Source organism: Meriones unguiculatus, chromosome 2 (assembly GCF_030254825.1).
Source record: "Meriones unguiculatus strain TT.TT164.6M chromosome 2, Bangor_MerUng_6.1, whole genome shotgun sequence".
NCBI lineage: Eukaryota > Metazoa > Chordata > Mammalia > Rodentia > Muridae > Meriones > Meriones unguiculatus.
The window spans coordinates 28,389,387-28,417,218 of NC_083350.1; the positions used below are offsets into that span (position 1 = coordinate 28,389,387).

General features: G+C 50.0%; 1 protein-coding gene across 7 annotated transcripts in view; it reads left to right on the forward strand.

Moving 5' to 3' along the window:
- The window catches only part of Ndst1 (N-deacetylase and N-sulfotransferase 1), a 90,112-nt gene that overhangs the window by 36,463 nt on the left and 25,817 nt on the right, over nucleotides 1-27,832 (forward strand). For 4 of the 7 annotated variants that reach the window (XM_060377218.1, XM_060377217.1, XM_021633670.2 and 1 more), the window contains exon 2: nucleotides 24,393-25,296. In XM_060377218.1, the coding sequence (XP_060233201.1) occupies nucleotides 24,784-25,296 (513 nt within the window). In that variant the 5' untranslated portion in view covers nucleotides 24,393-24,783. Of the gene's footprint in view, nucleotides 1-4,031; nucleotides 4,695-10,496; nucleotides 10,594-14,002; nucleotides 14,120-24,392; nucleotides 25,297-27,832 lie in introns of those variants that run through there. The other 3 variants (XM_021633671.2, XM_021633668.2, XM_021633672.2) reach the window with 3 other exon arrangements.

Sequence of the window (27,832 nt, forward strand, 5' to 3'; positions counted from 1 at the left end):
GCTCCAGGATTTCCCTCATGGTATAGGAACCTTTCATCCCACAGTTAAAGTACTAAGGTTCAAACAGGATCAGGGACTCCCTCGGGCTGCATAGGGTGTCAGTCATTGTTAGGACCAGAGCTCAGAACTGTCACTGTCCTTCCTAACCAGGGAAAGGTTTTCTCCTTTAAACTGTCCCATCCCTCTAGCCTTTGGAAGACTATGTAGTCATATCCTCAAGGTGGCCTAGGGCAGTTCTGGGAAGAGGATGGGGGTGCCCTGGGAGACAGCTGCCAAGAAGGGGTGGGGCAGTTTCCGTGAGGAAGATCACCAAGAAGCCCAAACCCCAGACGGAAATCAAATGTATTTTCTAGGTCCTGAGAGGATATTTGGAACAATGGCGATAGAATTCGGGAGGCTGGACTGGAAAAAGGGTTTCTTGATATCCATAAAAAAAAAGTTGAGTCTGTAAGTTTGACTTTTGTTTCTCTGAAGGATGTTTATGTAATTTCCCGAAGGCACAATCCAGACTCTGTGAAGTTGTCAGGCCTGTTGTTTATAGATTCAGGGCTGTGGAGCTGGGCAAGGCTTCCATTAGGGAGCCTCCCCATCTGACTAGGAACCTGAGAGGTGGGAGGGATGGCCAGAGGTCACCCAGTGAGAGGCAGCAGAGAACTTGGGCTAGAATGGGCTCTTCTTGGTCTTGTCACCTTCAGATCTCTGATTTATTGGAGATGGCAAAGGGCCTGGGTGGGTGGGTGGGTGGGGGGTCTTGGAAGCTTGTTGTTCCTGGGGTTGGGCAAGGCCAGGTTGCTTTGCTGTGAAGTGGTGGGCAAAAGGCTGTGTGGAGTACTGGGGGAGACCACCCCATCCAGATGCTGGGCCTAGCTGTACATCACCTACCCACCAGCCAGGAACTGTGAGTCACACTCAGTGTGGGTTCAGAGTCACAGGCCATTGTATGTCCTGATTCATTCTGTTCTCCCAGTCCTGCAGGGATGACTAGGCCCTGGCCCTGACTGTCCACATAACTGTGGGTGAAGGGCTCAGTGCTGACAGACGTGAGGGACCTAGAAGGGCTTGTGAGTATCCTTTTCCTCTGCTCCTTGTCTCCAGTGTGTGTTCACGACTCATCTGTCCCCTCCAGTACAGGGGTTTGTGAGCCCTGAAATCAGATGTGGCATTTTGAGGGCATTTCTGTATACTGCTATTTTCCCTCTCTCTTTTTTAAATTAAAAAAAAAATTAATCTATTTTATGAGTATGGGTGTTTTGCGTACATGCATGTCTGTGCACCATATGCATGCCTGGTATCTGTGAAATGCAGAAGAGGGTGTCATATCCCCTGGAGCTGAAGCTAGGGATAGTTGTGAAGCCACCATGTGATTTCACCCATGTGGGTGCTGAGAACCAAATCTGGGTCCTCTACAAGAGCAGATGCTTTTAACCTCTAAACCATTCTCTAGCCCTTGTATTGTGTTTCTTTTTTAAAAAAGTATGTTTTATGTGTCTATATGTTTTATCTGCATGTACATCTATCTGTATACCAGAAGAGGTCATCTAATCCACCATGAGACAGTTAGAGATGGTTGTGAGCTACCATGTGGATGCTAGGGATTGAATTTAGGACTTCTGAAAGAGCAGCTAGTGTTCTTAACCTCTTAGCCATCTCTTTGGCCCTCCGCACTGTGTTTAAGAATGAGTCCTGTCATTTTTGGCAGATTGACAGATTGGTAATGTGTTCCTGTGATGAGCAAGGGCCATATGCACTGTAGGCTGGAGAGAAGGTACCATGTCACATTGCTGTTTTAAGCGTGGTCACAGAGGCCGCTGTCGGGTTTGAAGCCAGCTCCTCCTGTTAGGATTTGTATGACCTTGGTGACTTTGTGTTTGAGGTTCCTCTTGTATAAAATGGCAATCGCAAGGATGTTTATTCAATCAGAACATGCATGTGGAGGCACAAGACTGTCACTTGAGAAGAGCTTGGTACATGGCTGCTGGTCTGTGGTTCGGCTTTCTAAGTGGCTGCCCCAGATTTGGGTCTTGTCCCTCTCCCTGGCTCACCTGGCTCTCGTGAGCTACAGGGCAAGGTTGTGGAGCGGCAGTGGGGTAGGCAGTGAGGGTAGCCCTCTCTACATTCTGGGACTCCCAGACCAGGCCCTCCCACGCTTTGTCCTGAGGCAGGCTTATGTAACAACCTGGCCAGACCAGGTTGGACATAATTCTCAACCTCATTTGGTCCCTCCTCCATTGTGTCTTCCTTTCCCTTCCCCCATGGAGCTGTTGCTATCTGGCTTCCTCGAGGTCTGAAATCGGACCCCTGCTATTCTTCCACCAATTGATTTAGTCTGATTGATTTAGTCTGTGAGGCGGGCAGCTCCTCCTCCCACCAGCCAGAGCCTGTGCTTGCTTTGGAGGCTGCCAGGCACCTTGGATTTTTGAGGAAATGTTGGCTACTAGGTGTCATGGGCTCTTGTTGTGACCTGCCGGCCTGCAGGGTCAAGAGGCTCACGTTTCCTGGGGTCCTAGTTCTGTATCCTTTTCTAACCATGGTCCCCCTCCCCCCCTTTTCAGCCCAACACCTCTCCCAGGTAGCCTTCCTGATACAGAGAAGCCATCTTTCTGACTGGCTTCCACAGTGCAGTCACAACTCCTGTGCCGAGCTCTGCAGTGAACTCAACATTGTGCTTCTGTCCTTTTTAAGAGAACAGAGGTTACAAACTGGCAGTCCACATCTGCCCTGTGGTCACGTTTTGTTTGGTCCATGCCAGATATTGACCTATTAGTCAGTAGGTGATTTTACATTATAAAAATCATAGCTCTGGCTTTACTGGAAAAATTGGAACATCAACCTGGACATCTGTGTGTGTGCGTGCATGCGTATTAATAGTGCATATATATGCATATATATATGCATGCATATATATATGCACTATTAATCCTAGAATTTGGGTGGTACAGGTAGGAGGATGAGCAGCTGAGCCAGCTTTGGTTATGAGACCTTGTCTCACAGCTTCCCCTGCTCCCCGTTAGATGAAAACCTCAAGCCTGCATTCTCCAGTGGCTCTAGGTGAGGGATGAGGCTCTTCACTGACCCCTGCCTGTCATTTCATGTGCTTCGTGATAGTGGACCCCAGCAACATCTGACTTTGCCACCCTGACCTGAAGGCAGGGCTCCTTTCTCTTCTGGTTGGTAATGTGTTGCCTGCCAGTCTCCTGGGACTCCTTGTGGGCAGTAAGTGTGTGGACCTGAAACGTGCTTAGGCTCTGTGCATACAGCAGGTGCATAATAGATATATCCTGTGGGAATGAAGGCATGGTAGAGGCTCTCTTTTTGCCAGCTGTGAATCAGCCTGCCCTGGGCCCTGGGTTCTTTCTCCCTCCAGACAGGCTACAGCTTGTGTGTGTGTGTGTGTGTGTGTGTGTGTGTGTGTGTGTGTGTGTGTGTGTTTTGAGATAGGCTCTTACTCTGGAGCCCAGGCTGCTCTAGAACTCATAGTGATCTTTTTGACGGGCCTTCCCAATCTGAGTTATTAGCATGAACCACATCTGGCCTTCTGATGTAGGGAGCAGCTCCTGAGAGTGCTACTTCACACTGCCACAGCACATAGTGGGAGCCTCTTCCTTGCGATGGTCCATCACATGCTCACAGAAGCTTGTGGGGCTCAGCAGTTCTCAGCTGTACCATGTGTAGGTCTGTCTCTGTGCATCCTAGGGGCAAAGGGGAGGGTGGAAACCAGTGTGCACAGTTCTGGTATTTACTGCACTGGGCTATCCTGGTTGCTTCATGGTCCTCCTGAGTATCGTGCTTTATTTAGCCTTCAGCTTCTTGTCTAGCTGTCTGTCCAATCAAGGTTTATTGGACTCATTTTTGTTGTTTTTGAGACAAGTTCTTAGTGTATAGCCCTGGATAGCCTGAAACTTGCTATGTAGATCAGGCTGGACTTGAATTCACAGAGATCCACTTGCCTCTGCTCCCAAGAACTGGGACTAAAGGTGTGGGCTTCCATACCCATGAAGAAGTTTTTGCTGATAATTATTATTATTTTTTCTCTTCTTTTGAGACAGGGTTTCTCTGTGTAGCTTTGGCTGTCCTGGATTTGCTTTGTAGAAGAGGCCTGCCTTGAACTCACAGAGATCTGCCTTCCTCTGCCCTCCCTGAGTGCTGAGATTACAGGGTTGCACCCTGCTGCTAATAATTATTCTGTGGACAAGAAAACTCTGGGGTAAAAAAAATAAAAAAAAAAAAAAACAACTCTGGAAACTTACAAAACAGTATAGATTTCTGTCCCCTGCCTCTGTTCTAGGATATAGTCTTTGCCTGTCTCTAGCCATGGAGAACCCTTTGAGTTCAGACTGCACTTTGAACGCTAACTGTGTCTTAGTGCACAGAGCCCAGGCCTGGTAGAGGACCCCAGAGTGACTTTAACAGGAACACCACCCCTGCCCCCATCACTGGCTTCTCTTTCACACTCTGGGCCAGCATGCAGGGCTCCTCCCTGTCGCTGTGGCTCTGCATGCTTCTTGAGCAACTCCTCAAGGACAGCACATCAGGCAGGTTTGTGGGGTGGAGTAAAGAGTCCTGCCCCTATCTTGGCCAGGCCCAGAGAATTTCTCTTCACATGGGCTGACGGCTGGGGAGAAGGGTAGACCAAGAGAGGTGTGCTCTGTTTGATCCAGAAGGGGAAGAAGCTGAAAGCCTGGCTCTCTTAGCAGGTAGGTGCTAGGCCTCTGCTCTCAGACCTTGGAAGAAATGACTGGTCTGCTGAGGTCCTGTGGCACACAGGCTGAGACATTAAGTACAAGTCTGAACAAGCCATTTACAGCTAAAGGGAGGAGGTTCTAAAGGGAGGAGACTCTGGAAGTGTTAGCCACGAGTATATGAAAATTTGGACTGGAACTTCAGATCTTCTCACTCCAAGCTAGGGTTTGCTTCAGTGGAGACAATCAACTGATTGTCTGAGGAGAAGAGGGTTGGGGCTTGGAGATTGAGCAGGGTACTGCATAGTACCCTGGAGGCATGAAATAGGCTGGGTATGGGAGTGACCCCTGCATCCTGTTTCTTGGTTTTCTCTGCACTGCCTCCGACGGGCCAGCTGTCTCTGTGCCCATTTCTGCCTGGTGCTGGCTTTGTGCTCTTCTGAGAACAAAGGTAATTTCTGATAGTTTTCCTGCTGACAGAGGAGAAGGGCAGACAAGGCCCTGGCTTCTCCCTCCACCTGCTGAGAGCATTTGTGGGCCATGGGGGAGGCCTGTGAAGAAGGCAACTCTGGTAGCCCAAATGTCAGGACCTAGAGCTTCTCCCCAGGGTCCCAAGGTTGTAGGCAGAGAGTAATGGAATGCTGTATCCAGTGGCCACTGTTGAGAATTTGGCCAGAACTGGTCCCATAAACCCTAGAGATTTGATAAGGCCCAGGTGTGTCTGACTGAGGGAGGCGATACTCAACACTCAACACATTTTTTTAAAATGAAGCATCTGCTTCATTTAGGCCCCTTTCTAGGAATGGGCACAACAGTGCACAGAGTAGATCAAGTCTGTGTTTTCATTATGTTACACCACCAGTGGGGCAGAGCCAGCAAATCAACAAACACATTGTATGTGCTGAGTGGTAAAAAGGATCTAGGAGGGAAGTAATGCTGGCCTGGGGATAGCAGGTATGACCGATGGCGGTGCCACCACAGGTGGTGTCTCAGGATGGAGGCATCATTTCTTCCCCAGAGATGTCTGGGGAAGAGCATGCTAGGCAGAGGGAGCACCAGGGCAACGAGGGGTTGGCAGGGGAGCTAGGCATGGGCAATGTGAGGAGCAGCAAGGTACTGGACAGGCAGAAGGTGGGAGGGTGGGTGGGAAAGGGCTCCTTAGGAGGGAGGACTTTGCTGTTCAGGTCTGAGGAAAGGAGAAGCTGCTAGAGGGCTTGGGGTGGAGGACTGAGCTGCTTAGCCCTTCATGCAGAGGGATCATGTAGCTACCTACCTCCTGAAGAGAAACTGGGAGGGGCAGGTGCTACGCAGGATGAACTGCCAGGAGATGACCATAGCCCCCAGATGAAAAACGTGGTGGCTCAATGGCAGGGAGGGTGGGGGTCACTAGGAGTGGCCTCTGGATTTATCTTGCAGGATGAGCTGACAGATTTGCTGAGGGATTAGATGTGGGTGTGAGAGGGGAGTGTTGCTGGCTGGAGGTACTGGAAGGACATTGTTGACACTAGCTGAAGACAGGGAAGGCTGAGGACAGGCAGGCTTGGAGAGAGAGATGGTGATTTCTGGTCAGTTTTGTTGGGGTGTGGCACACACTTGTGGAAAGTACCTGGTGGCCCCAAGAGCTGTTGGGTTGTAAGGTGTCCCTTGTCCTCCCCAGCTCTGAGACAGGTGGTTAGCTGCCTCAGTTCTCTCTACTGCCTGCCTTTCCCTTCCTCCTGACAGAGAGGGCTCGAGGTCCTGTTGAAGTTCTTGGACCCTGTCTGGCATGCCTCATGGAAGGGAAGTTTGTTTTTGATGGGCCTAGGGGAGCTTGAAGGAGGGTGGGGCCCTCAGGCTCTGGCTCTCTGCTTTGCTTTACCCTCTTCTGCACAGCAGTATTGCCCTGGCCTGGAGTTCCAAGGGTAGCAGGGAACATTTGAAGAGACAGCATATTACAGTGATTAAGAATTTGGGTTTAGACTCAGGCAAGTGGACGGCGAGGCCTTTCTCTGCTGCTAGGCTGTGAGACTCTGGGAAAATGAAAGCACTTCTGAATCTCTGTTTTCTGTATAAATGAGCCCATCCTCATACATCTGCTTCACAGGGTTACTTTGAAAGTCACTGAGAGATATGCAGAAAACACTTCACAAAGATCTGACACCACACTCAACTGGAAGAAGCTGTTAGCTGCAATGACCTGTGCGTGTGGTCCATCAAGATAAGAGGTTTTGCCTACTAGGTTATGGAAGCCATGGCAGTTTTTCAAGCAAGAACACATTTATTTGTGGTTTGATGGGGCAGCTGTAGGTGTGGAGATCTGGGTTTCCAGGGATTTCCCTCAAAGCCAAGTAAACTGAGCCAAGTAAATGGTATGAGGCTTAAGCAAAGTCCCAGAAGGTCTCCTTACGTTGCTACCTCCTTTTGTTTCCCACGTATCTTGCTCAGAATCTTAGCCAAGTCCCTCAGAGTGAGAACGGGGCTGGCCAGGGTTAAGTGTCCTCAGCCTTGTATCTTCCCTAGCTGAGAGTCTTTGTTGAGTTGGCATGGCAGCGCAGGTGTTTTGTTTGTTTTTTTTTTTTTTCCCCCTAGAGACTCCTTGTCCCTGCCATCCAGTGGTTAGCCTTAGGGAAATATGTCAGATAGGCTTGGAGGAGTAGGTAACATTGAGGGGACTTAAGGGGCATTCCAGACATTGAGTTAGGTGTGTCTGTGCATACTTCTAGTGCTAAGTACTCTAGGGGCTGAGGCAGGGGATCACTTGATCCTAGGAGTTCAAGTATGGGTACCACAGCATTTGAGGTCCACCTAGACTACAGAGTAAGACCTTGACTAAAAAAAAAAAAAAAAAAAAAAAAACCCACAACCAGTTGGGGCTGTAAACAGTGCTGGCTGTGGGGCAGGCTGGGCTCGAGTGGCATTCCTCTGTGCACTTGGATGTGGCCTGGATCCAGGCCGGGTGGTGGCTGCTTCAGTAGAGCCATGGAGAGGTTGACAATGAATGGAATGTGGCCCCCTAAGGACCCACACACACTTCACTGGCCCAGGCATGCCAGTTGAACCCTGTGCTTCTGTAAGCCTTTTCCAGCAGTTAAGCTCTGCCAGGACAGCCAAGGACGTTTCATAGTCCCTGGGGCAACACTGGGCAGTGCTTGTTTTCTCAGGGTCCAGGGGTCATTAGGTATGTGGGAAAGGTTCTGGAGACCCTTCACCAACTTCCTTAGCACCTGCGTAGACTGAGATCCAGAGAAAAGCAAGACTCTTGACCAAGATTGCACGTGGCCTTCCCCTCTTGTCTGTCACCTCCTTCTGTTCTTGTGTCCCTTGCTCAGACTCCTGGCCTAGTGCCCAGACAGACGTTTATATCAGTCTCCCTCTTGTGGCTCCCCACGAGCTTTGTTTGTCCTTCTGTTGTCGTAATTTTGCCATTCCCTGCCAGGCACTTACACTGCTTGGTATGGCTGACCTCTTGTCCCTTTCTAGAGGTCTAGGCCTCAGGCTCTGGCCTGGGTTTGAGCCATCCAGCTCTTTTCTTTGTACATAGCATAGCCATCCTGGGAGTAGTGGCCCACTGGAAGCCTCAGCATCCCTCCCCTCTGCACGGTGAGATCAGTGGAGGCATTAGCTTGCAAGGTTGTTGGGGGATGGTCAGCCGAGATGACAGGTGGTATGCTGGCAAGACATACGGCCTCACATGTGCTCATGGTTGTCACCAAGGCCGGTTGGCTTCACAAGTTGAGTGTGTGGTGAACTCAACTCTGCAGAGGGAGGCAGAGGAGTGGGCCTTGAGTTGACCATTTCCTGTGTGCCTTTAGGGGAAGTCATGTGCCTGTGGGAGCCCAACTTCCTTCTTCTGGGAATGTGAAAGAAATCCCTATTACTTTTTTTTTTTTTCTTTTTCAAAGCTGTCAGGTGATTCTAAAGCAATGGTGTGAGGAAGTGCATATGGTTCAAAGATGGCAGGAGGCGGCTGGTGGCAATGAGGACATTAACCATGGTGAACAGGTGGCTGGATTGTAGACTGGTCAGTCTGCAGAGTTCTCAGTGCCCATGTAGGCTCCCCTTTCTACCTGCCTGTTCCTAGCCACCTTGCACTTTAGTTTGATTATTATGCACCAGGAAATGTGGGAGGTACAAGGATCCACGGCATTTTTCAGGACCAGATAGAGTTTCGGTAACTGTGGCCAGTGCCACAGAGTCAGGAATTAAGGGCCAAGACAGGCACTGGTTTGAATGTCAGCTAAGTATTTCCCCCACTGGGGGTTTGAACAGTTGGCTTAACCTCCAAGAGCCACAGTCTCCTCATTTGTGAAGTCAGGTCCTGCAGACATAGAGAATAAGCAGTTGGTGTAGGGGAAGCAGGGGCATTCTGGGCTGTGGTGAGCCGGGCCATTGTGAGGTGTAGGTTGGCTGTGCCTCTGCTGAAGCGCACAGTAGAGGGTCAAGAGTAGAGGGTGGCTGACCAGTCTACAATCCAGCCACCTTTCTTTTTGTTGTTGTTTGTTTGTTTTTTTTACATACGAACAAAGAAAGCCCAGAGACTGTGCTTGCCTGAGGTCCCAGGCTGCTTTGATTTCAAAGCTGGGCCTCCAGTGAGCCAAGGGAAATGTGCAGGCACAGAGCCGCCCTCACTCTTGGAGCCTGTGCCATGTTTCAGCTGTCCCCCACACCTTGCTTGCTTCACTGGGCAGAGCCCTGGGAGCAAGCAGTGTGTGGGGTAGGACTCAGCCTCAGCTGTTCAGGAGCCTTTTGGGATACCTGTGACACTGGGAGTGCCCTGAGTCCACTTTAATGGATCCTGTCTGAAGTAGGTCAGGTGTGCCCTTTGTTCTGGACTCTGCTCTCTGGAGAAGCCATCTCCTCCTTCACTAGCCCCTCCCTCCACCCTCTGCTAGCTGTGCCTCCTAGTGACTGCACCGAGCCCCCTCATGTCCCAGGTGTATTGGCAGCAGGCTTTTGTCATGGTGACAAGCTCCAGCAGGTCTGAAGGGACAGACTGCTTTCATGTGGGCCTTCAGGAAGCGTCCTCTGTCTCAGCAGGCCTGTGTTGTGCCCACCAGGCCTTTAGGAGATTAGGGGCTTCTGTAGCTCCACACCTCCCAGCTTTTCTCGGCCAGAGTCATTCTAGCCTCTGGCATTCCTCTGTACTGGCCTTAGGGCCTGCAGGCTTTTAGTGTCCCCCGGAGCTTTGTTATCTTTTGGACTGTCTGGTTTTAGGGCAATTCTTCTGGCGATGCCCTCATTGCTGCCCAGGTGTTTTATTGTTTGTTTGTTTTTGTTTTTGTAACCTAAGATGATACCCAGCTCTCAAACCTCTTCCCTCATCCTCCCAAACACTGGGGCCACAGGTGACTTCTCAAGAGGTTTCGAAGGCTGTTCCTTTCCTGTAGGGGTTTCCAGGATTTATTATCTGTAGCTGGCAAGGGCCCCTGTCATGCTTGTGCTGCAACCTGGGAGACGGGAGGGATAGCAGTGTCCTTCCTGGGACCCCACACTATCTCACCTCCTTTTCTGCTCCCCCTGCTGCTCTTGGGTCTGAGCTTCTGCCGTTAATGAAGTGCTTTGTGCTTTTTTTGGTGTCCTTTAGGAAGCCAAGTGTCTGGTGGACACTTCTGAGTGTTGGTTGCCATGAAGCCATTCCCTGGCTGTCCTGACCTTTCTCAGCTTACTGTGTGAGCAGAGCTGAGTTGCCGCTTCTCTCTGGGCCACGGCTGTGTGAGAGCTTTGCAGTTCTAGCGTGTGGACACTCACAGGGACTTTGATACCGTCCATACTTCTGCCAGTCACCTTTTTTCCTCCTCTGTGGGGCGGGACAATGGGAAGGGCCTGTCAGCTCAGCTGGGGCTGGGTCGGAAGCCAAAAGCCAGTGGCCTGGATTTTTTGACTTCCAGCTGGTACCAAAAGGGAATGCCAGTCTTTCGTCCTTTTCTCAGGACAGGTAGGACAGCTAAGGCTGGGTGTGGAGGTCACATGGGAAGTCAAGTGCAGCTGGAACCGAGTTCCACTTGTTGGTTGCAGGGGCTCCTTCGGCTCCTCTCTGCTGCCTTTGCTGAGAGGGACCAGAGAAGCCAGACGCTTCTAGGGTTGGGGCCATGCTTTTCCCTTTGTCTGAAGGATACCTGCAGGTAGCTTCTGCTTGCTCTGGGGAGCCCTGGGCCTTGGCAGATCTGGGAAGTCCAGGAGGCTGGCTGCCCTGCAAGGGAGGTAGTGAGAGAACAGGAGGCTTCCTGGAACAGAGTTGTTGGCTGTGGGTGCCCTAGGGCCATCTTTCTCTCTTCCTCCTTCCCTCCCTCCTTTCCAGAAGGGAACTGGGCAGACAGTAATGTCATTTGTCCTGGCCCTGGGATTAGGTGCAGCTGTGTGAAGTGAGTGTGGAGCCCTTGAAAGGTGCAGCCAGATGCAGAACTTCTGAGCAGCCACTGCCTGAACTCCTGAAGCTCTGGTGGGTCCTGTCACTCCTGCGCTAGTACCCTGTCTGTGCTGTCCTTCTTGGCCCTCTAGACTACTGTTCTCAGTCCCCTGCCTTGTTTTGTCTGAATGTGTGTTACTTTACTATACAGTGTGTGTTTGTGTGTGTGTGTGTGTGTGTGTGTGTAGACCTACACAGCTGGGGCCTGTGTACAGCAGGTTCCTGAACCTGGCTTGGGGTTCTGTCTGTCAACAGTCAGGAGGAGAAACAGGTTCAATGAGTGTCCTGGCAACATGGGCCACCATAGGGAGGGTGGCAGGGCTGGCCTGCTGGGTTGTTGGGGTGGAGAAAGAAGAAATGGGTGTTGAAGGAAAAGGGTTTCATCCTCTGACAGCTGCTTGGGATAGCTAGGAGAGTCAGTAGCAACACCGGAGGCAGGCAGACTCAGGAACTGAAGATTTCCTTCAGGGCAGTGGGGACCCTGGAAAGACGAGCTCTGGGCACATATATGGCTTTTGTTCCATCAGACCACAGGAACTGAGCATCTTAGTCATTGTTCTATTGCTATAAAGAGACTATGACCAAGGCAACTCTTTCTCTCTCTCTCTCTCTCTCTTTTTTTTTCTCATCTATTTATTTTTTGGAGTCAGGGTTTCTCTGTGTAGCTCTGGCTGTCCTGGAACTCAGTATGTAGACCAGGCTTGCCTCAAACTCAGTGATCTACCTGCCTCTGCCTCCAGAGTGCTGGGTTTAAAGGTGTGTGCCAGCACTAGCTAAAGGCAGCTCTTAGAAAGGAAAGCACTTAATTGGGGCTTTGCTTACAGTTTCAGAGCTTTGTCTCTCATCACTGCGGCAGAGAGCATGGCAACACACGTGGTGCTGGAGAAGTAGGTGAGCGCTTTATATTCTGATCCATGGAAAGCAGGCAGAGAGAGACTGAGAGACAGAGAGAGACAGATGCTGGATCTGGCATGGGCTTTTGAAACCTCAAAGTCCGCAGTGACAAACTTCCTCCAATAAGGCCACACCTTCTCTATCAAGGACACACCTCCTAATCCTTCTAATCTTCTCAGTTAGTTCTACGCCCTGCTAACTAAGCATTCGTATATATTGTTAGTCCTGAGATTTGTCAGAGAAAAAACAACTCCACCATTTTGGGACAAATCAGAAGCAAGGTTCATTAAATATTAAAATATCGACCAGCAGATGGACTTTGGTTAAGACCACTCCCTAGATTTTCCCTGCTGAAGTGGTCCTGAGACACGTTGTGGTGAGTTGAATAGAAAAAAAGACCCCACAGATTCATGTATTTGAATGTTCGGCTGTAGGGCGTGGCACTGTTAATGTGTGATCTTTTTGGAGTGGGTGTGGCCTTGTTGGAAGAAGTATGTCACCATGAAGGCAGGCTTTGAGGTCTTATATACTCATGCTACTCTCAATGTGACGCACGGTCTCTCCTTGCTGCCTGTGAATCCAGATATTGAATCCTCAGCTCCATCTCTAGCACCATGTCTGCCTGCATGCTGCCATGTTTCCCCGCCATGATGATAATGAACTCAACCTCTAAACTGTAAGCCAGGCCCAATTAAATGTTTTCCTTTATAAGAGTTGCTGTAGCCACGCGATGTCTTTTCACAGCAATGAAACCCTAAGACACACGTGTTACAGACATGTACTTTATAACCCTTATAAAGGCCACCATACTTTCCCATGAGGCTTTTGTTATATTCTAAGAACCACAACTCTTAGCATTCCAGGAAGTTACCTGGTCCTTGGGCAGGGGGGGCTTACAGGTTAATTTTGGGCATTACATTATGAGCCTATGGGGGACATTCTTATTTGACTCACCACACTGGGGCATGCCAAAGACATGGTTCTTAACTTGGCATTAAGTGGGGACTGGTCGTGACCTCCCAGATTTTGTGGATCTGGGGAGAGTCTGTTGGCAACTGTCATTAGCTTCTCATAAAAGGTCCTATGCTCCTGCTGTGGTGCACACACCGTGTCTCAGTGTGCAGCTGGGGAAACAGGCTCAACAGATGTCTTCCCAGATGTCTTCCGCTTTGCTGTTCTTAGCTCTGACCTTCTAGCTGGTGCAGGGACCCTGCCCTCTTATCCTCCGCGTCTAACACCGGGGAGGGCTGGTACTGCTGTGGCTCACACGTCAGTTTATGTGCCGTTTCTCAAAACTGTAGGGGACTGTTCAGCAGCCTGGAGTGGAAAGATGGGGGCAGGGGGGGCATTTCCTTCTTCCCTGAAAGGAAGGTAGACCAGGGGAGTTCAAGGCACACATTGATCTCCACTGGGCACAAACGACAAGATGCCCTGTTTTGACTTGTACTCTTTTTCCTTCTGTTCTTTAGCACGAGGCCTCTGACTATAGAGTGTGCATGTGTTCCATACCGCTCAGTAGGAAAGGGGGAAGACAAAGCTCCTGGCTGTGGACCTGGCTGAGGAAAGGGAGTCCAAGGAGTTTAGGAGTAGATTCCATATTCTAGCTCCATGTCTATTCAGCTGTGTGATCTGTAAGTCAGTCACTTGCTCTCTTTTGAGTCTGCACTTTCTTTCTAGAAAGTGCACACCCACTGACCCCACCCAGCGTAGTGGGCACAGCAGGATACTCAGCCCAGCTCCAATAAGCTTCCAGGAGCTTTCTATGGCTGTCAATGGGGATGGAGTTTGGGAGCTTGGGGATATGGGAGGGTGTTATACTTGTTAGGGAATATTCTCTTAAGTGTCTGTGATCAGATCAGAACCTAAGGAAAATAATTGGAATGGATTTGATGCTAGTCTTAGGCATATTGGGGTGAGCAGAGAGTACTGTTTTTTGGAAAGTGTCCCTGGAACCTAGCTGGTCCTGCCTTGGCTTGTTATCCACAGAGCCCATCCCCCACCTGCTGTTTGTTTGCTTGGTAAACCTTTTCTCAGAGCTGGTACAGAGATAAATTTTCAACGCAGGCTCTGCTGGAAGTAAGACATTAGCCACCCACAGTCTTGGGCCTGCCTTTGCCTGCCAGGAGGGGACCCAGACCAAGTTTCCAAGCTAAGAAGCTGGGTGAGCACTGCTCTGGTTGGTGTGCTTGCTGATGGAGGGAGGCTTTGTGGGGGCCCTTAGAAGGCGTCTCTGCATGTGAAGCACAATGGACAGCGCAGAGAGAGTGGAGATGCACCGTGCAGACAAGCAGCAGCTGTCTCTGGTGAATCAGGCCACTGAGGAAGAGCCTAGGCTTGGAGCTGAGATTCCCAGCCAGCTCCATGGCCAAGAGCCTTGTGAATCTCAGTTCCTGTTCTGGACAGTCAGGGCAATAGAAGTCACCAGTGCTGCTGCAGAGTGGGGGTAACGTCACCATGTGGTGTCCAGGAAAGGGAAGTGGCTGTAACTGGTGTAGCTGGCTTGAGACTCCTACCACAGGCTGACGAGGAAAGTAAGGGCTCCTTGCTGTGAGCACCCACTGGCGACAGGGGCCTCTCTATCTTGGGAAACTTGTGGCAGGGCAGAGGAGCACTCATCCAAGGGCTTGTGAAACCCACAGCAGGCAGAGTCTGACTCCCAGTAGGACCTGGTTTTGTAGGCAGTAGGTAGAGCTTTAGTGGATAAGAAAAGGGGTCCATGTAGGTGGGAGCAGGGCATTCCTGGTTGGTACAATTCAAAGAGTCTCTTCCTTTTTCTCTCTCTGTCCTCAGTGCCCTGTGTACTCACTTCAGGGTGGACTATGGCCTTGTGGCCCTCTGAGTCCAAGCCAAACCAAGTACAGTCTTTGGCTATTGGTGGCTGTGGTAGTGGTGGGGTGACCGATAGGCATTCCGCAGCTTGGCCACAGGTCAGTCAGCACTGTGGGATCATGGGGGATTGGAGTGCTGCCAACTCCACCAGGAAGGGATTGCTCCTTGTCTCGGCCTCCTGGGGAGAACTTAGAAAGAAACAGCTCTCCCACAGCTGGGAAGCAAATGTGGAGGATTTTCTTCACTTCGATGGCTCTGGAGGGTGGAGCAGACCAGACCGGGTGGATGTGGGGTGTGGCTCAGCTGCAGGGTGTGTCTGGGTGGTGGGTGGTGGTGTGACTTGAGGGGTGTAACCCTGGGAGGAGCTGGGCCAGCTGTGGGGCATGGCTCTAGGTGCATGTGAGACCAGTGTCTGGGCCTACAGCTGCCACCACCCAGTCCTCCGAAGTCCTTGGCCAACTTGTACCACGAAAACTCTTTGGAACTGCCTGCAGGGTTCCTCCTCAGCTCTCAGTGTCTGTGTGGCCTGGATGCCCACAGTGATGCCTTTAAGCATTGCTGTGTGTGACAGTGTGCCTGTTGTATGTGTATTGGAAGGTGGGTCCCAGAATTCTCAGGAATGGCTTGGATTGGAAATAAGATACGTACCGGGCTGTGAGGACCTTCCTTCACTCACCAGAGAACTAAGACTCCCAAAGCTACCGGAAAACATCCCTGAGGCCCCGGGTCACCACTGCCTCATCAGTGCCTGGTGCTGTCCCTGGCACCTCCTGGTGTGTGGCAGACAGACTGAGGGAACTGGCAGGTCATCTGGTGCTTCCAGCTCCTAGGGTGATGTCAAACTGTTATCTTTCCAGAAGCTTCTCCTTCTGATTTCCTTTCTGTTTTTATCCTCTTATCCCCTATCTTCTAGACCAGATCCTGTTTTGTTTCATTTTGAAACAAGGTATGATTGGCTTGAAACTTATTGTAGACCAGTCTGGCCTGGAATTGACAGATATTCAGCTGCCTCTGTCTCCTGAATGCTAGGATTAAATGCATGTACCACTGTGCCTGGCTTTGTTTATTTTTTAAAAGCTAATTTGGAGTGGGTTTTTTTGTTTGTTTGTTTTTTGTTTTTTTCTCGAGACAGGGTTTTTCTGTGTAGCCTTGGCTGTTCTGGACTCACTTTGTAGACCAAGCTGACCTCAAACTCACAGTGATCCACCTGCCTCTGCCTCTCAGAGTGCTGGGATTATAGGCATGTGCTACCATGCCTGGTTTGGAGTGATTTTTTAAAAATTAAATTAATTATTTTTTGATGTTTTTATTGTTAATTTTTAAAAGTTATGTGAACAGTGTTCTGCTTGCATGAATATTTGTGCACCACAAGTGTGCCTGGTTTCTGTGGAGTCCAAAAGAGGGTGTCAGAGGCTCTGGAACTAAGGTTATGGACAGTTATGAGCTGCCATGTGGGTGCTGGGAACCGAACCTGGGTCCTCTGGAAGAACAGCTAGGGCTCTTAGTTATTGAGCCATCTCTCCAGCCCATTAGATGCTTTTTGAAATGCTAAGATTCAAAACACAGGTAAGAAGATCAAAACAATCCTTTGCAGAGTTCACGAGAAAGTTAAGGCATATGTTTTGATGACTGTGAATATGGTTCCTAATCTTGCTTGTGAACGTTTTCTTCTTTTTTTTTTAAAGATTTATTTATTGTGTATACAGTATTCTGCCTGCATGTACACCTGTACTCCAGAAGGCACCAGATCTCTTTATAGATGGTCGTGAGCCACCATGTGGTTGCTGGGAATTAGACTCAGGACCTCTGGAAGAGCAAACAGTGTTCTTAACCTCCGAGCCATCTCTCCAACCCTTCTTTTCTTGTTCTTTATTTTTAAGATAGGGTCTGGGGCTGGAGAGATGGCTCCGAGCATAAGGGTACTGAATTTGGAGCCCCAGCACCAGTGCCTGAAGGTAGGTTCGGCCAATAGCCAGGCGTAGCTACATGTGTTGGAGAGTAGGATAGAAACAGGAGGATTACTGGAGCCTGCTGGCTGTCAGCCTAGCTGAAAAATGGCAGATTTCAGGTTCAGTGAGAGACTGTCTCAAAGGAATAAGGTGCAGAGTGTAGAGGAGGATAACAGTGTCTTCCTCTGGCCTCTTCACATCTTGATTATGAGCATTGACATCTGCACACACCATACCACACATACAGACAGCACACCCAGAGACAGAGACACATACCGCACACAAACACACATACACACCTTTAAAAAGTCTCTAGCCCAAGCTAGCCTCAAACTCTCAGCAGTCCTCCTGCCTCAGCTTCTTGTGTGCTGAGATTACAGGTATAAGCCACTATACCCAGCCATCCACAGAATAGAAAGGAATATGACACAACTACAACATTTTTTTTTCCAGGAGTGGAAGGGAAACTGAAGTTCAGAGAAGTTAAGAGATTTGTCTAAAGGTCACAGGCTGGTAAATATTGAAGGCAGGATTCCAGCCTGGCAGGCTGCCGTCAGCCTGAGCCCTGACTTCGGTTAGCAGCCACTTAGCTTCTTTGTCTGATGGTGTTCGGGAAGATGAGCATATAGTGCTTCTCAGGACCTCCTGGCACGTGGTGATACACTTCACCCTCAAATGTACAGCTCCCTCAGTCCTGTCAGTTCCTGGGGCTCTCTATCTCAGTCCTGGAGTCTACCTTTTCATCTGAGCCAAGTAGCTTGCCCCCTCTCCTGCTGCCATGCTCTGAACAGCTTGCTTTATAAGAAGTCTTCCATTTCCTACGGGTCCCAGGGAGGGTTGTGGAGAAGCAGCACTTTGAGGCAGGGATGTAGGAAAGGGAGTGACTTTCAACTCTAGAGCGGTGGCCACAGTTACTGTGGTATTTCCCGAAAGTGCTGGGTTGCCATGGTGTCTCCATGACGACCAGAGCATCTCATTCATTATCTCTAGCACCTTGGCAGGAAAGCTAAGGCTGGGATTGGGAGAGTGCAATGGAAGTTGGGCTAAAGGCTGGAGGCCTCTGTGCTGTGGTCCCTCTCAAACTTCACAGCTGAGGGTCCGCTGTGGCTCTGGAACACTCCTTTTCATGGGGTCTGGGTTCAAATTTCAGCCATGCAATGGACTAGTTTTGTGATTTTGGGAAACTGAGTGTTTAGGCCTCATTTTTCTCAGCTGTAAATGAGGATATTGACCTATCAGTGTAAGGATTACATGAGATAAAGTATAAAAGGTGGTAAGCAAAGTGTGAGGCTCATGGTAAATGTTTCACACGTGGTGTCAGTACCAGTCATGGTGATGATTCTAATTGTAACTTGTTATGATTTTATTAGAGGGACCTCTGGGATTCTTGGAGGAATGAAAGACTAAGTCAAAGTTGGCAAGAATCAGTTTTGAGTGAAGACTTAGTGCTTTCCATGTGACTGTTAAGGAACCTTGCCTGGGAGGTATGTCATATCTGGAGACCTCAGGATCTGAGAGAAAGTGGAAGCTTCATTGATAACTGAGACCTGCTCCTCACCTGTGTGTGATACCCAGGGCTTGGGGAGAAGCAAGGAAGCAAAGCTTATTTTCTAAGGCCCTAAAAGCCAGCTAGGTAGGCAGGGTCTCAGTGGATGGCAGATAGAGAGATGTGCACCTGATTGTTACTGGAACATGCTGTGTGTTGGTGCATGCGTGGTGTGAGCACAGGCGTGCAGGCATGTGTGTGGGCACGTGTGAGTTGAGTGCACATGTTGGGTGTGGAGGCCGGAGGTTGGTGTCAGCTGTCTTTCCTAAGTACTTTCTTCCTTGCATCCTGTAGCAAACAGGGTCTGCCGCTTGAACCCAGAGCTCTCTAATTTGGGTAGTTAAACTAGACAGACTGCGGGAGGAGCCCCAGGGGCTGCCTCCTGAGCACTGGGAGGTTGTAGGTGGGCTGTGTAGGTGATCTAAACTCCGGTCATCATGCTTGCGAGGCAGTTGTGGGTGTGCCCTTTTGAAAGAGATGTAATAAAGGTTCTGACCACTAGGGGAAATCTCCTAAATGAAAGAAAACCATGTACACCAGGGAACACACAGTCTCCCTTCTGGTTTTAGGACTGTATTCCCATCCTCCAGCAAGGGATGGGAGGCTCTAAAGGATAGGCCTGGGGTGGGAACGGCGTGGCTGGGAATGACTTCAGAGAGGGCATGACATTGGAAGTGGGATGTTAAGGATGATTATGTGTCTCCAAAGGTTGAGGGAGGTGTTTCTGGGGATGGGAGCATCATGAACTACCTGACAAATATGGTGACTGGCTAGGCAAGGCTGTGGTTTACAGGAAAGAGCCCACTGGCCTCAGCTGGCCTGAAGCCTTGGTGATTCTGGAGATAGTAGATGTTCCCCCATTCTTTGCCCCCCTGGGCCCTGGTACTCTATAATGTGGAAGTGAGAAGGGCTTTCAGTAGCTACTGGTGGGTGACGGATTGTCTATGGGGAGGCCCCTTACCAGAAAGGTGGGAGGTCAGTACTTTGTTTACAAGGGAGAGGGTTATTTTGCCCTTTCTCTGGCTTGGACTTTGCCAAGGCTTTATCTCTCGCCTCCTGGGAAAGCCACATCCTCCAAAGATGGGAATTCTTGGAGGAGAAGGAAGAGGAGGGGGAGGAGGAGACAACAAGGACTGTATTGGGCTAGGCAAGGCTCTCTGGTACGTGGAACAGGCACCCCACTTCTGTACTTATTCTCCCTCTGTGAACTCAGGGCTTGCCCCGGCTAGATTCCAGGGCTGCCAGAGAGATGAGCTCTGCAGTGCCGTGTGAACTAAGCTGTTGTCCATGTTGTGAGGATCATTGTGAACATGCTAAGGAGGCAACAAGAGTGAGTACTAACAGCAGTGGAAAGCTCAGTGTATCATGCCAAATGTGCTTCTGAGCTCACTTCGTGTTCATAAGCCTGAGAAATAGTATGCAATTAACTTTTTGGCTTATAGATAAGGAAACTGAGGCACCGAGTAGTTAAGTAAATTGTGCAAGATTGCATAGCTCCTGGGTGATGGGGCCTGATTTGACCTGAAGCCACCTGGCTACAGCCTGACCAGGCTGACCTGAAACTCAGAGATCTGCCTGCCCCTGCCTCCCGAGTGCTGGGATTAAAGGTGTGCACCACCATTGCCTGGTAACTCTAAAAGTTTCCTAATGTGGGACTGCGGGGTGCCTGGTCTGGGTTCTTTGGGAATTACTGCATTTATAGGCATGCACAGTATATGTATCTATATGTAGTTTCCAAAGTTAATTTCTTTTGGTTTTGTGTATGAGAGTGCCAATGGCAGCTAGAAGAGAGTAGTGGATCTCCAGGAGCTGGATTTACAGGATGTTGTGAGCTATCTGCCATGGGTGGAGAGAACCGAATTCAGGTCTTCTGGAAGAGCTTTTAACTGTTGAACTGTCTCTCGTTTATTTAAAGAACATTTTTGTTTTCACAGTAAAACTGATAGGAAAGTAGTGTTATTTTGCTGTGTATCAGTCTTCCCCATTATCAGTGACCCTCACTAGAGTGACGCAGTGTCTCAGCTGACAAGCCTGTGCAAGACCCTGGTTTCATTCACAGCAGGCCTCACTCCTGATGTTACACATTCCGTGGGTTGGGACGTGGGGAGTGTGTAAGGACAGTATTAAGGCACTGCACAGAACCATCTTGCCGTTGAATGAATCATGTGTTCTGCCCAGTCAGCCTTCCAAGCCTTCAGCCTCTGGCAACCATGTACATTTTTAAAATGTGCATTTAAAAAATTTTTTTTAATATCTGAAAGATGTTGTCAGTTTCCCATCAGGGCCCTTGACCCTCAGATGCCTGAGACCACGAACTGCATTATTAACAAGAAGAAAGGCTGTTAATGGGACAGAGGCCAGTGACACATACTTGAGGTCACCACCTCCCCTTCGGTAGGGCCAGATGGATGCTGTGGGCAGGGCCATCAGGGCCCCCCTCCCCCCATCTCTTCTTTGTGTTCCTGTGTTGGCATGGTGCGGGGTCAGCCCTGGCAGTGGCTGTGGCTGTAGATAGCCTTTATCACTGGAAAGTGAGATGCTAGTCACTCAAGCCTTCCTGACTCTGCCAGGACACCCCCCCCTTTCTTGCTCTGCTCTCTGGCACTGCAGGGAGCCCTGGAAAGCTTTACACACTTCCTTATCTCCATGTTGTTTCTCATTCCATTCTTTTTTCCATTCTTGGCTACTCTTCTTCTTCTGGCCTGCTTAAGTCCTACTAATCCCAGGAAGCCTTTCCCTCTCCTCCCCATCTCTCTATAGAGGCTAAATGCCACTCACTTCTTCCTGATTCCACATTTCTTTCCCACCAGCCACACTTGCTTGCTCTCTGGCATTGCAGACATCTCTGCTTTCTGGATAGGCAGCTTCTTTCCCGGAGGCTGCACATAGTGCAGGACATCAGAGACAGAAGAGACCCCAAGCCTCCTCTGACAGGCAGGAAGGGATAGGTACATGCTCAGGGTCAGAGTGCATCATTGCACAGGTGGAACCAACTCCTCATCTCATGACAAAAAGCAGAACCTGAAAATCATCAGAGATACCATTGTTAACATGGTTTTTGTGTGTATATATTTGGTACCAGTTTCTATCCTGTACATAAAAATATTTAACAAAAATAAGGACATTCATACAGATTGTTTCAGCAGTATATGTGGCAAGGGGCTGGGGAGATAGCTCAGTCAGTGAAGCATATGTCTTGTAAGCATTGGGTATCTGAGTTCCCTCCCAACAATACATTGGGAAAAAGTAGGGTGTGCTTGTAATCCCAGCACTGGAGAGGTGGAAACAGGCAGATCCTTGGGGCTCACTGGCCAGGCAGCCTAGATTATTTGGTGAGTTCCAGGCCAGTAAGAGACCTTATCTCAGGAAAAAGGTAGACGTTATCTGAAGAATGACCCCTGAGGGCCCCTGGCTTCTACAGGTACATACATACTTGCACCCGCCCTGGTAGATGTTTTTTGAGTGTGTGTGTTTTTTTGTTTGTTTGTTTTGTTTTGTTCTTCCAGAGCTGAGGGCCGAACTCAGGGCCTTGGGCTTGCTAGGCAAGTGCTCTACCACTGAGCTAAATCCCCAACCCTGCCCTGGTAGATGTTAGTCAGTGTCCTTCTGTGTGCTGTGTTTGCCTAGGATCCTGTCATCCCATTAGGATTTCTTGTTTGTTTTTACAATTTGTTTATCTTTGAGACAGGACCTAGCTATGTAGCCCTGGCAGTCTTCAGCTCCCTGCATACAGAAGGCTGGCCTTAAACTTGTAGTGGGTCATCTTGCCTCATCTTCTTGGGTGCTAAGATTTCATGTGTGCCACCATGCCTGGCTGGCATCATGATTTCTAGAGACCAACCCCATGTTGGATACTTGCTATATTATAAGCTGCACTGGGGTTTGGATTTTTGTAGAGAAATCTTTTTTTTTTTTTTAAATAATTCTTATTTAAAAAAAAAAAGACCATTTTGTTTGTATAATGGTGTGTGTGGATGACAATGTGTGTGAACATAGGCCTGTACATGCCAAAGCATCCATGTGGAGGTCAGAGGAGAAGGTCTGGAGGATTGGAGTTGGTTCTAATCTTCCATCTTTCTTTCCTTCTCTGGCTGCTTTGCTTGCATGCAAGCTTCCTGGAGCTTCTGCCTCATCCTCCTATCCCTATGTAGGGGTGCCGGGATTACTGAATGCTACTGCAGCTGCCTTTTTATGTGGGTCATAGGGATTCAACTCTGGCTCATAGATCAAGCACTTTGATCCATTGAGCCATCTCCCAGTCCCTTTACATGATTTTTTAAGTTTGAATACAAAACGATGGGTTTCTTTATGACATTGTCATATACATGTATCATGTATGTTGTATATGAATTTTTAATTTTAAAATTCATTTTATTGTATTTATTATGCATATGGGTGTTTTGCCTGTATGTGTGTCTTTGTACTACATGTGTACCTGGTGCCCACAGAGAGGCCAGAAGAGGGCATTGGATCCCCTGGAACTGAGGTTATAGATGGTTGTAAGCTGCCATGTGAGTGTTGAAAATAGAACACTGATCCTCTGGTAGAACAGCCAGTGCTCTTAGCTGCTGAGCCATTTTTCCAGCCCTTGTACTTTATTTTTATTTGTCCCTCCCTTTCCTTTTCCCATTCCTCCCCTCCCCCATCTTGCTCCTCTCATGGGGAAATCTTCATATGCTTCTACAGTGGTTACGTCCAGGATGAATTCCTAGAAGTACAGCTCTTGGCTGTCTATCATGTGGTCCCCATGCTCGACCTAGGAGGAGATTAGAGATTTTTGCCCAAAAGGCCAACCCCCAGATTCCCAATTCCCCATCTGGTGTTCAGCCCCGTCTGTCTCACTTCCGTGATTGCTGGCGTGGGGAGCTTCTGGCTGGCTCTGCAGGGGTGCCCCATGGGAAGGTGCTTCTTGGTTTGGTGGGAAGTCACTGTGGTTTTCACTCATGTAACTGGGCCTGGAGGGTGGTGTCCAGGGCTGCTGTGGGAACATGGGAATTGGAGCCTTTGCACAGTATGTGTGGTCTCTGTTTACTCTTTCCAGAGAGAGATGTGTGTTCTTGCTTGGACACCCTGGTGAGGCTCAGGCTAGAGAAAGAGCTAGAAACTAGCTGGCTGTCTAAGTGGATAAGGCCCAGCATAGAGGAAGTCCTTGCCTGTCCCATTGGTCCTCAGGCAGGCATTTGGTCACCTGGTGTCCAAGGTTGCCAGGCAAGTAGCTGAGGAAGAGAGATTTATGGTTGCATCTGGGCAAATGCTAACCACCTCTGTTTCCGAGTGTCCTTGTGTCAGGCCCATAGATACATTTGCTCCATCAATCCTCAGCCAGTGTAGCATGGAAGGACCCTCACAGGGTGAGTTCACAGATGTTTCAGAGGTAGTGACATCTACAGGCTTTTGTACACAGCTCTGGGTTGGATTCCTGCTCTGGCTGCTTCTGGTAGTGACTGGGATTGCTGGGGTCACCCAGAGGACAGGCTGGCAAAGGAAGGAAAAGGAGAAGGTAGGAAGGAGAGCAGACAGGAGGATGCTGGTCTGGTCCTGGCGCAGAATTCTACCTTTTCCTCCCTGGTCTTGAAAATGTTCAGTGTCATATTTTGCTTCTGTATTTTTAAAAAAAGATACTGTATTTGTTTTTATTTTTTGCAAATGAGTGTTTTGCCTGCAAGTATGTATGTGTGCTGTGTATATGCCTGGTGTCTACGGAAGTCAGAAGAGGTCATCGAATTCCCTGGAACTTAGCTGTTTGCTTCCATGTGGGAGGTGGCAACTGAGTTTGGGTCCTCTGCAAGAACAGCCAGTACTCTTAACCTCTGAGCCATCTTTCCAGCCCTGCTTTTGCGTTTTTCTTGGCCTAGTCTTGGCCCTAAGAATAATGAAAACTAACAGCAGTGTGTTTTTAGTGATTTGTATACATTGTTGCCCTTTTTTTCCAACTCCTTATGATATGGCTACCTTTATTGCTCACACATGGGGCAACTGAGGCTCAGAGAGAGAAAGGAGTACCAGGTTGGGTAGCAGTTCCTCAGCGTGAGCCCCCCTTGTCAGGACCTGTGTATCTGTGTCCGGCTGACTCTGAAAGCCCTACTCTGACCCTCTGCTTTTCTCCCCAGCTCCCCAGCCTTCTTCATCCTGTGGGCCCAATTTGAGAGAGCGGCATGCGGCACCCCCTGGCTGGCCCAGTGTCTTCTGACCTGCTGCTGACTGCCCCCAGGAGGCCCTGACGCCCTGGGGCACTTTTGCTCTGCACAGGACCACGCTGGGGTTTGCCATGGTGACATAAAGGGGTGCAGAGGAAGGAAGGAGCAAGACCAGCCTGTAGACTGTGCCCCTGGCTGGGAGAAAGGGCCAGGGGCCCAGATCCTTTTCTCCGCTGCTCTTTGAACGACTCACTTCCTAAGTCTCTGAATTTCTCAGTCAGGATAACTCTTGGGCCTCCTGTGTGAGGTCTTGAAGGGGCCAGGCCAGGCTGGGCCTCTGCTGGTTGAGATCTTGGGGGCCAGGATGCCTGCCCTGGCGTGCCTCCGGAGGCTGTGTCGGCACATGTCCCCACAGGCTGTCCTTTTCCTGCTGTTTGTCTTCTGCCTGTTCAGCGTCTTTGTCTCGGCCTACTACCTATATGGTTGGAACCGGGGCCTCGAGCCCTCAGCTGATGCTTCTGAGTCCGACTGTGGGGACCCACCACCTGTCGCGCCTAGCCGCCTGCTGCCAATCAAGCCTGTGCAGGTGGTCGTCCCTTCCCGAACAGACCCGCTGGTGCTGGTGTTTGTGGAGAGCCTCTATTCACAGCTGGGCCAGGAGGTGGTGGCAATCCTGGAGTCCAGCCGCTTCAAGTACCGAACAGAGATTGCACCAGGGAAGGGGGACATGCCCACACTCACTGACAAGGGCCGTGGCCGCTTCGCCCTCATCATCTATGAGAACATCCTCAAGTATGTCAACCTGGATGCCTGGAACCGGGAGCTGCTGGACAAGTACTGTGTGGCCTACGGCGTGGGCATCATTGGCTTCTTCAAGGTATTCAGGGAGCAGGTTCCTGAGCAGTTCACAGCACTGTCTACACTGGCTAGCCAAGCACCTACTTGGTTTGCATTGTAAAATGAGTGCAGGAGTACCCTTTAGTTCCTGGGCTTGTGTGAAGGCTAAATGGTTGCCTGCCTGCTGCTGGCGAATGCTTAATAAGTATTTGGAGGCACTGACCACTGCACACAGGCTCAGTGCACAGTAGGCGCTTGCCTGAAGGAGACACGGGGCTGGGTGCAAGACAGGAAGAGGCATACTCTGCTAGGTACTCTGAAGCCTGCAATGGTGGTCATCTCAGAGGATGAGCAAGTGAAGGCACAAGAGGGTTAGGTTATGCAAATGAGGCAGTTTGGTTCTCTACCTATGGTCTTCCTTTTGGAGATGGGGGTGGTGAAGTTTGTGTTTTTCCTAAACCAGAGCCATTTTGCACGAGGAGAGAGAAAACCCAGTGAGCAGGCTGGGAGAGCTGTTCTGGGCTGTGTGGAGTTCCCCCTGGGGATGGGGGGGGGTCATTGCTGAAAGCTTGTCACGGAGGATCTGCCCTTGAGGAGAGGGCAGGCACAATGGATGCAAGATGAATGCAGACACCCGGCTGGGCACATGGCTTGGGGGCTTGAAGGGATGCTTATTTACTGAATGCTTCTGGTGTCCTGGGCTCCTGTGCTAGGTGCCAGTGCATAGAGTAACGGAAACAGACAAGTCCCTGCTCTCACACAGCTGAGATTTTAGCATAGTAGGGTGGGCAGCTGGCAGCACAGAGGCGATGGCAGGTGCGATGCATGTAAAATTCGAGAGAGGGTGTAGGGGACAATGCTGGATTCTGTGGTCAGCCAGGAAAGCTGTCCCCCATGAAGTGGCCTAATAGGGCTGGGAAGGGTGCAGGCTAAGGGCAGCTCATGCACGGCGTGAGGCAGAAGGTGCCCATGTCCCAAGCCTCCCTGCACATTGTTCCTTTGTTCAGTGCCGGGAGAGGCTGTTTCAGCCCTGGCTCCCCACAGCATGCTCTTTCATGCACTAATACCGCAGGAGGCTCTGCCGCCGAAAAGGGAGGGCGAGTCGAAAAACCAAAGGCCCTTAGAAATCCTGCCGTGGGGCGGCCCAGTGTGATTTGTTTCTCAGCCAGCTTGATCTCTTTCACAGAGCACCCTCTGGGGAACGCTGGCCTGGTTTACGGCTTCACAGAAGCAGAAAGTTAGGCTGGCTCCATTGTCTCCGTGCTTTTTTCTTTTCTCCTGTACTCTATACCCTTTGCTGCCATGAACTTCATTAAGGTTGATTCAGAGCCTGCAGGCCTGAGAATCATCAGAAAGGCAGACGTTTATTGAGAGCTCCTTCAGTGCCGTGCGCTGCCTGCCTTCTTCACACAAATTAACTTACTTCACACTAATAAGCCATTCTTCAAGGCAGGCAGAGGGTATGCTTATTTAAGAGAGGAAGAAACTGAGGCAGAGAGAGATCAGGAAATGTATTCGAGCTCACACCCTGTCAGATATTAACCAGGATTCAAGTTCGGGAAGCCCCAAACCATACAGGCCTGGTCTTTCTAAGGTTTGATGAGTCCAGGGGCTGAATATGCTTTATTTAGTGGAAGTCTGTGTTAGAAGCTCCATGTTGTGTACTGGACTCCAGGCCTGGGTTGTGGACACTGAACAAGGTTAAAACAACAGACCTCGGACCCTATGTAATACCAGCTCCTCGTTTAAGGTGAACATGAGGCCCACTGAAGAGCTGGGACAGGCTCAGAGTTTCACTGGGAGTCAGTGCGAATGCAGCTCTCCCTGCCCTGTTGCATAAGTCAAGGCTTCTCCAGGATTTTGAGCTGAGGCTTGTGACTGTTCAGTAAGAATGCACGCCGCCTGGTGGCTGAGGCTCTCTCTGCGGAGGCTGGTTTCTGTGCTGCACCTTCGACTTGTCAGACTCGGGTGCCTGTGCCAGGGCTCAAGGCCCATCTCTTTCAGAGGCCAGGTTCTCAAGGCAGGGTGAGATCACAAGCTTAAAAGTCCAGACTCTGGGCCAAACCTTTCTGAAACTTAGAAGCAATGTGACCTTGGCCAGGATGCTCAACTAGTGGGACTAGTTACAGCTCCTGCCTCTAGACCAGGCTAGAGTTAAGAGGAAGCTTACTTGAGGGAAGCTGAGGAGGAGGCCCAGCAGCTGGAGTCACTCTGTCAGTGGCAGCTGTGGTGCTGTGTCTCCTTCTGTGCCCTCACCGGAGCCTATTCCTAACACTGTCATGCACCAGCCTCGAAGAGTAGCCACCCAGCGCCTGAATGCACCCTGAGGGCTGGCGAACGTCACCTGACCTTTCAGTGCCCAGCATGTTGCTTTGCACGCTCTGTCACATAGAGTAGGCACTTTGTTTTCAGATAACAGGACTCAAAAAATTAAGTGCCTTTACCGGGGTGACATAGTATGCTACCCAGCTAAGATTTGACAGCCCAGCTACTGCTTCTAACTGGATGACTGCAGAAGACTGCGTAGGAACAAGCTAACCAGAGACCTACAGAAGGCCCATAGGGTTTCTTAGGGC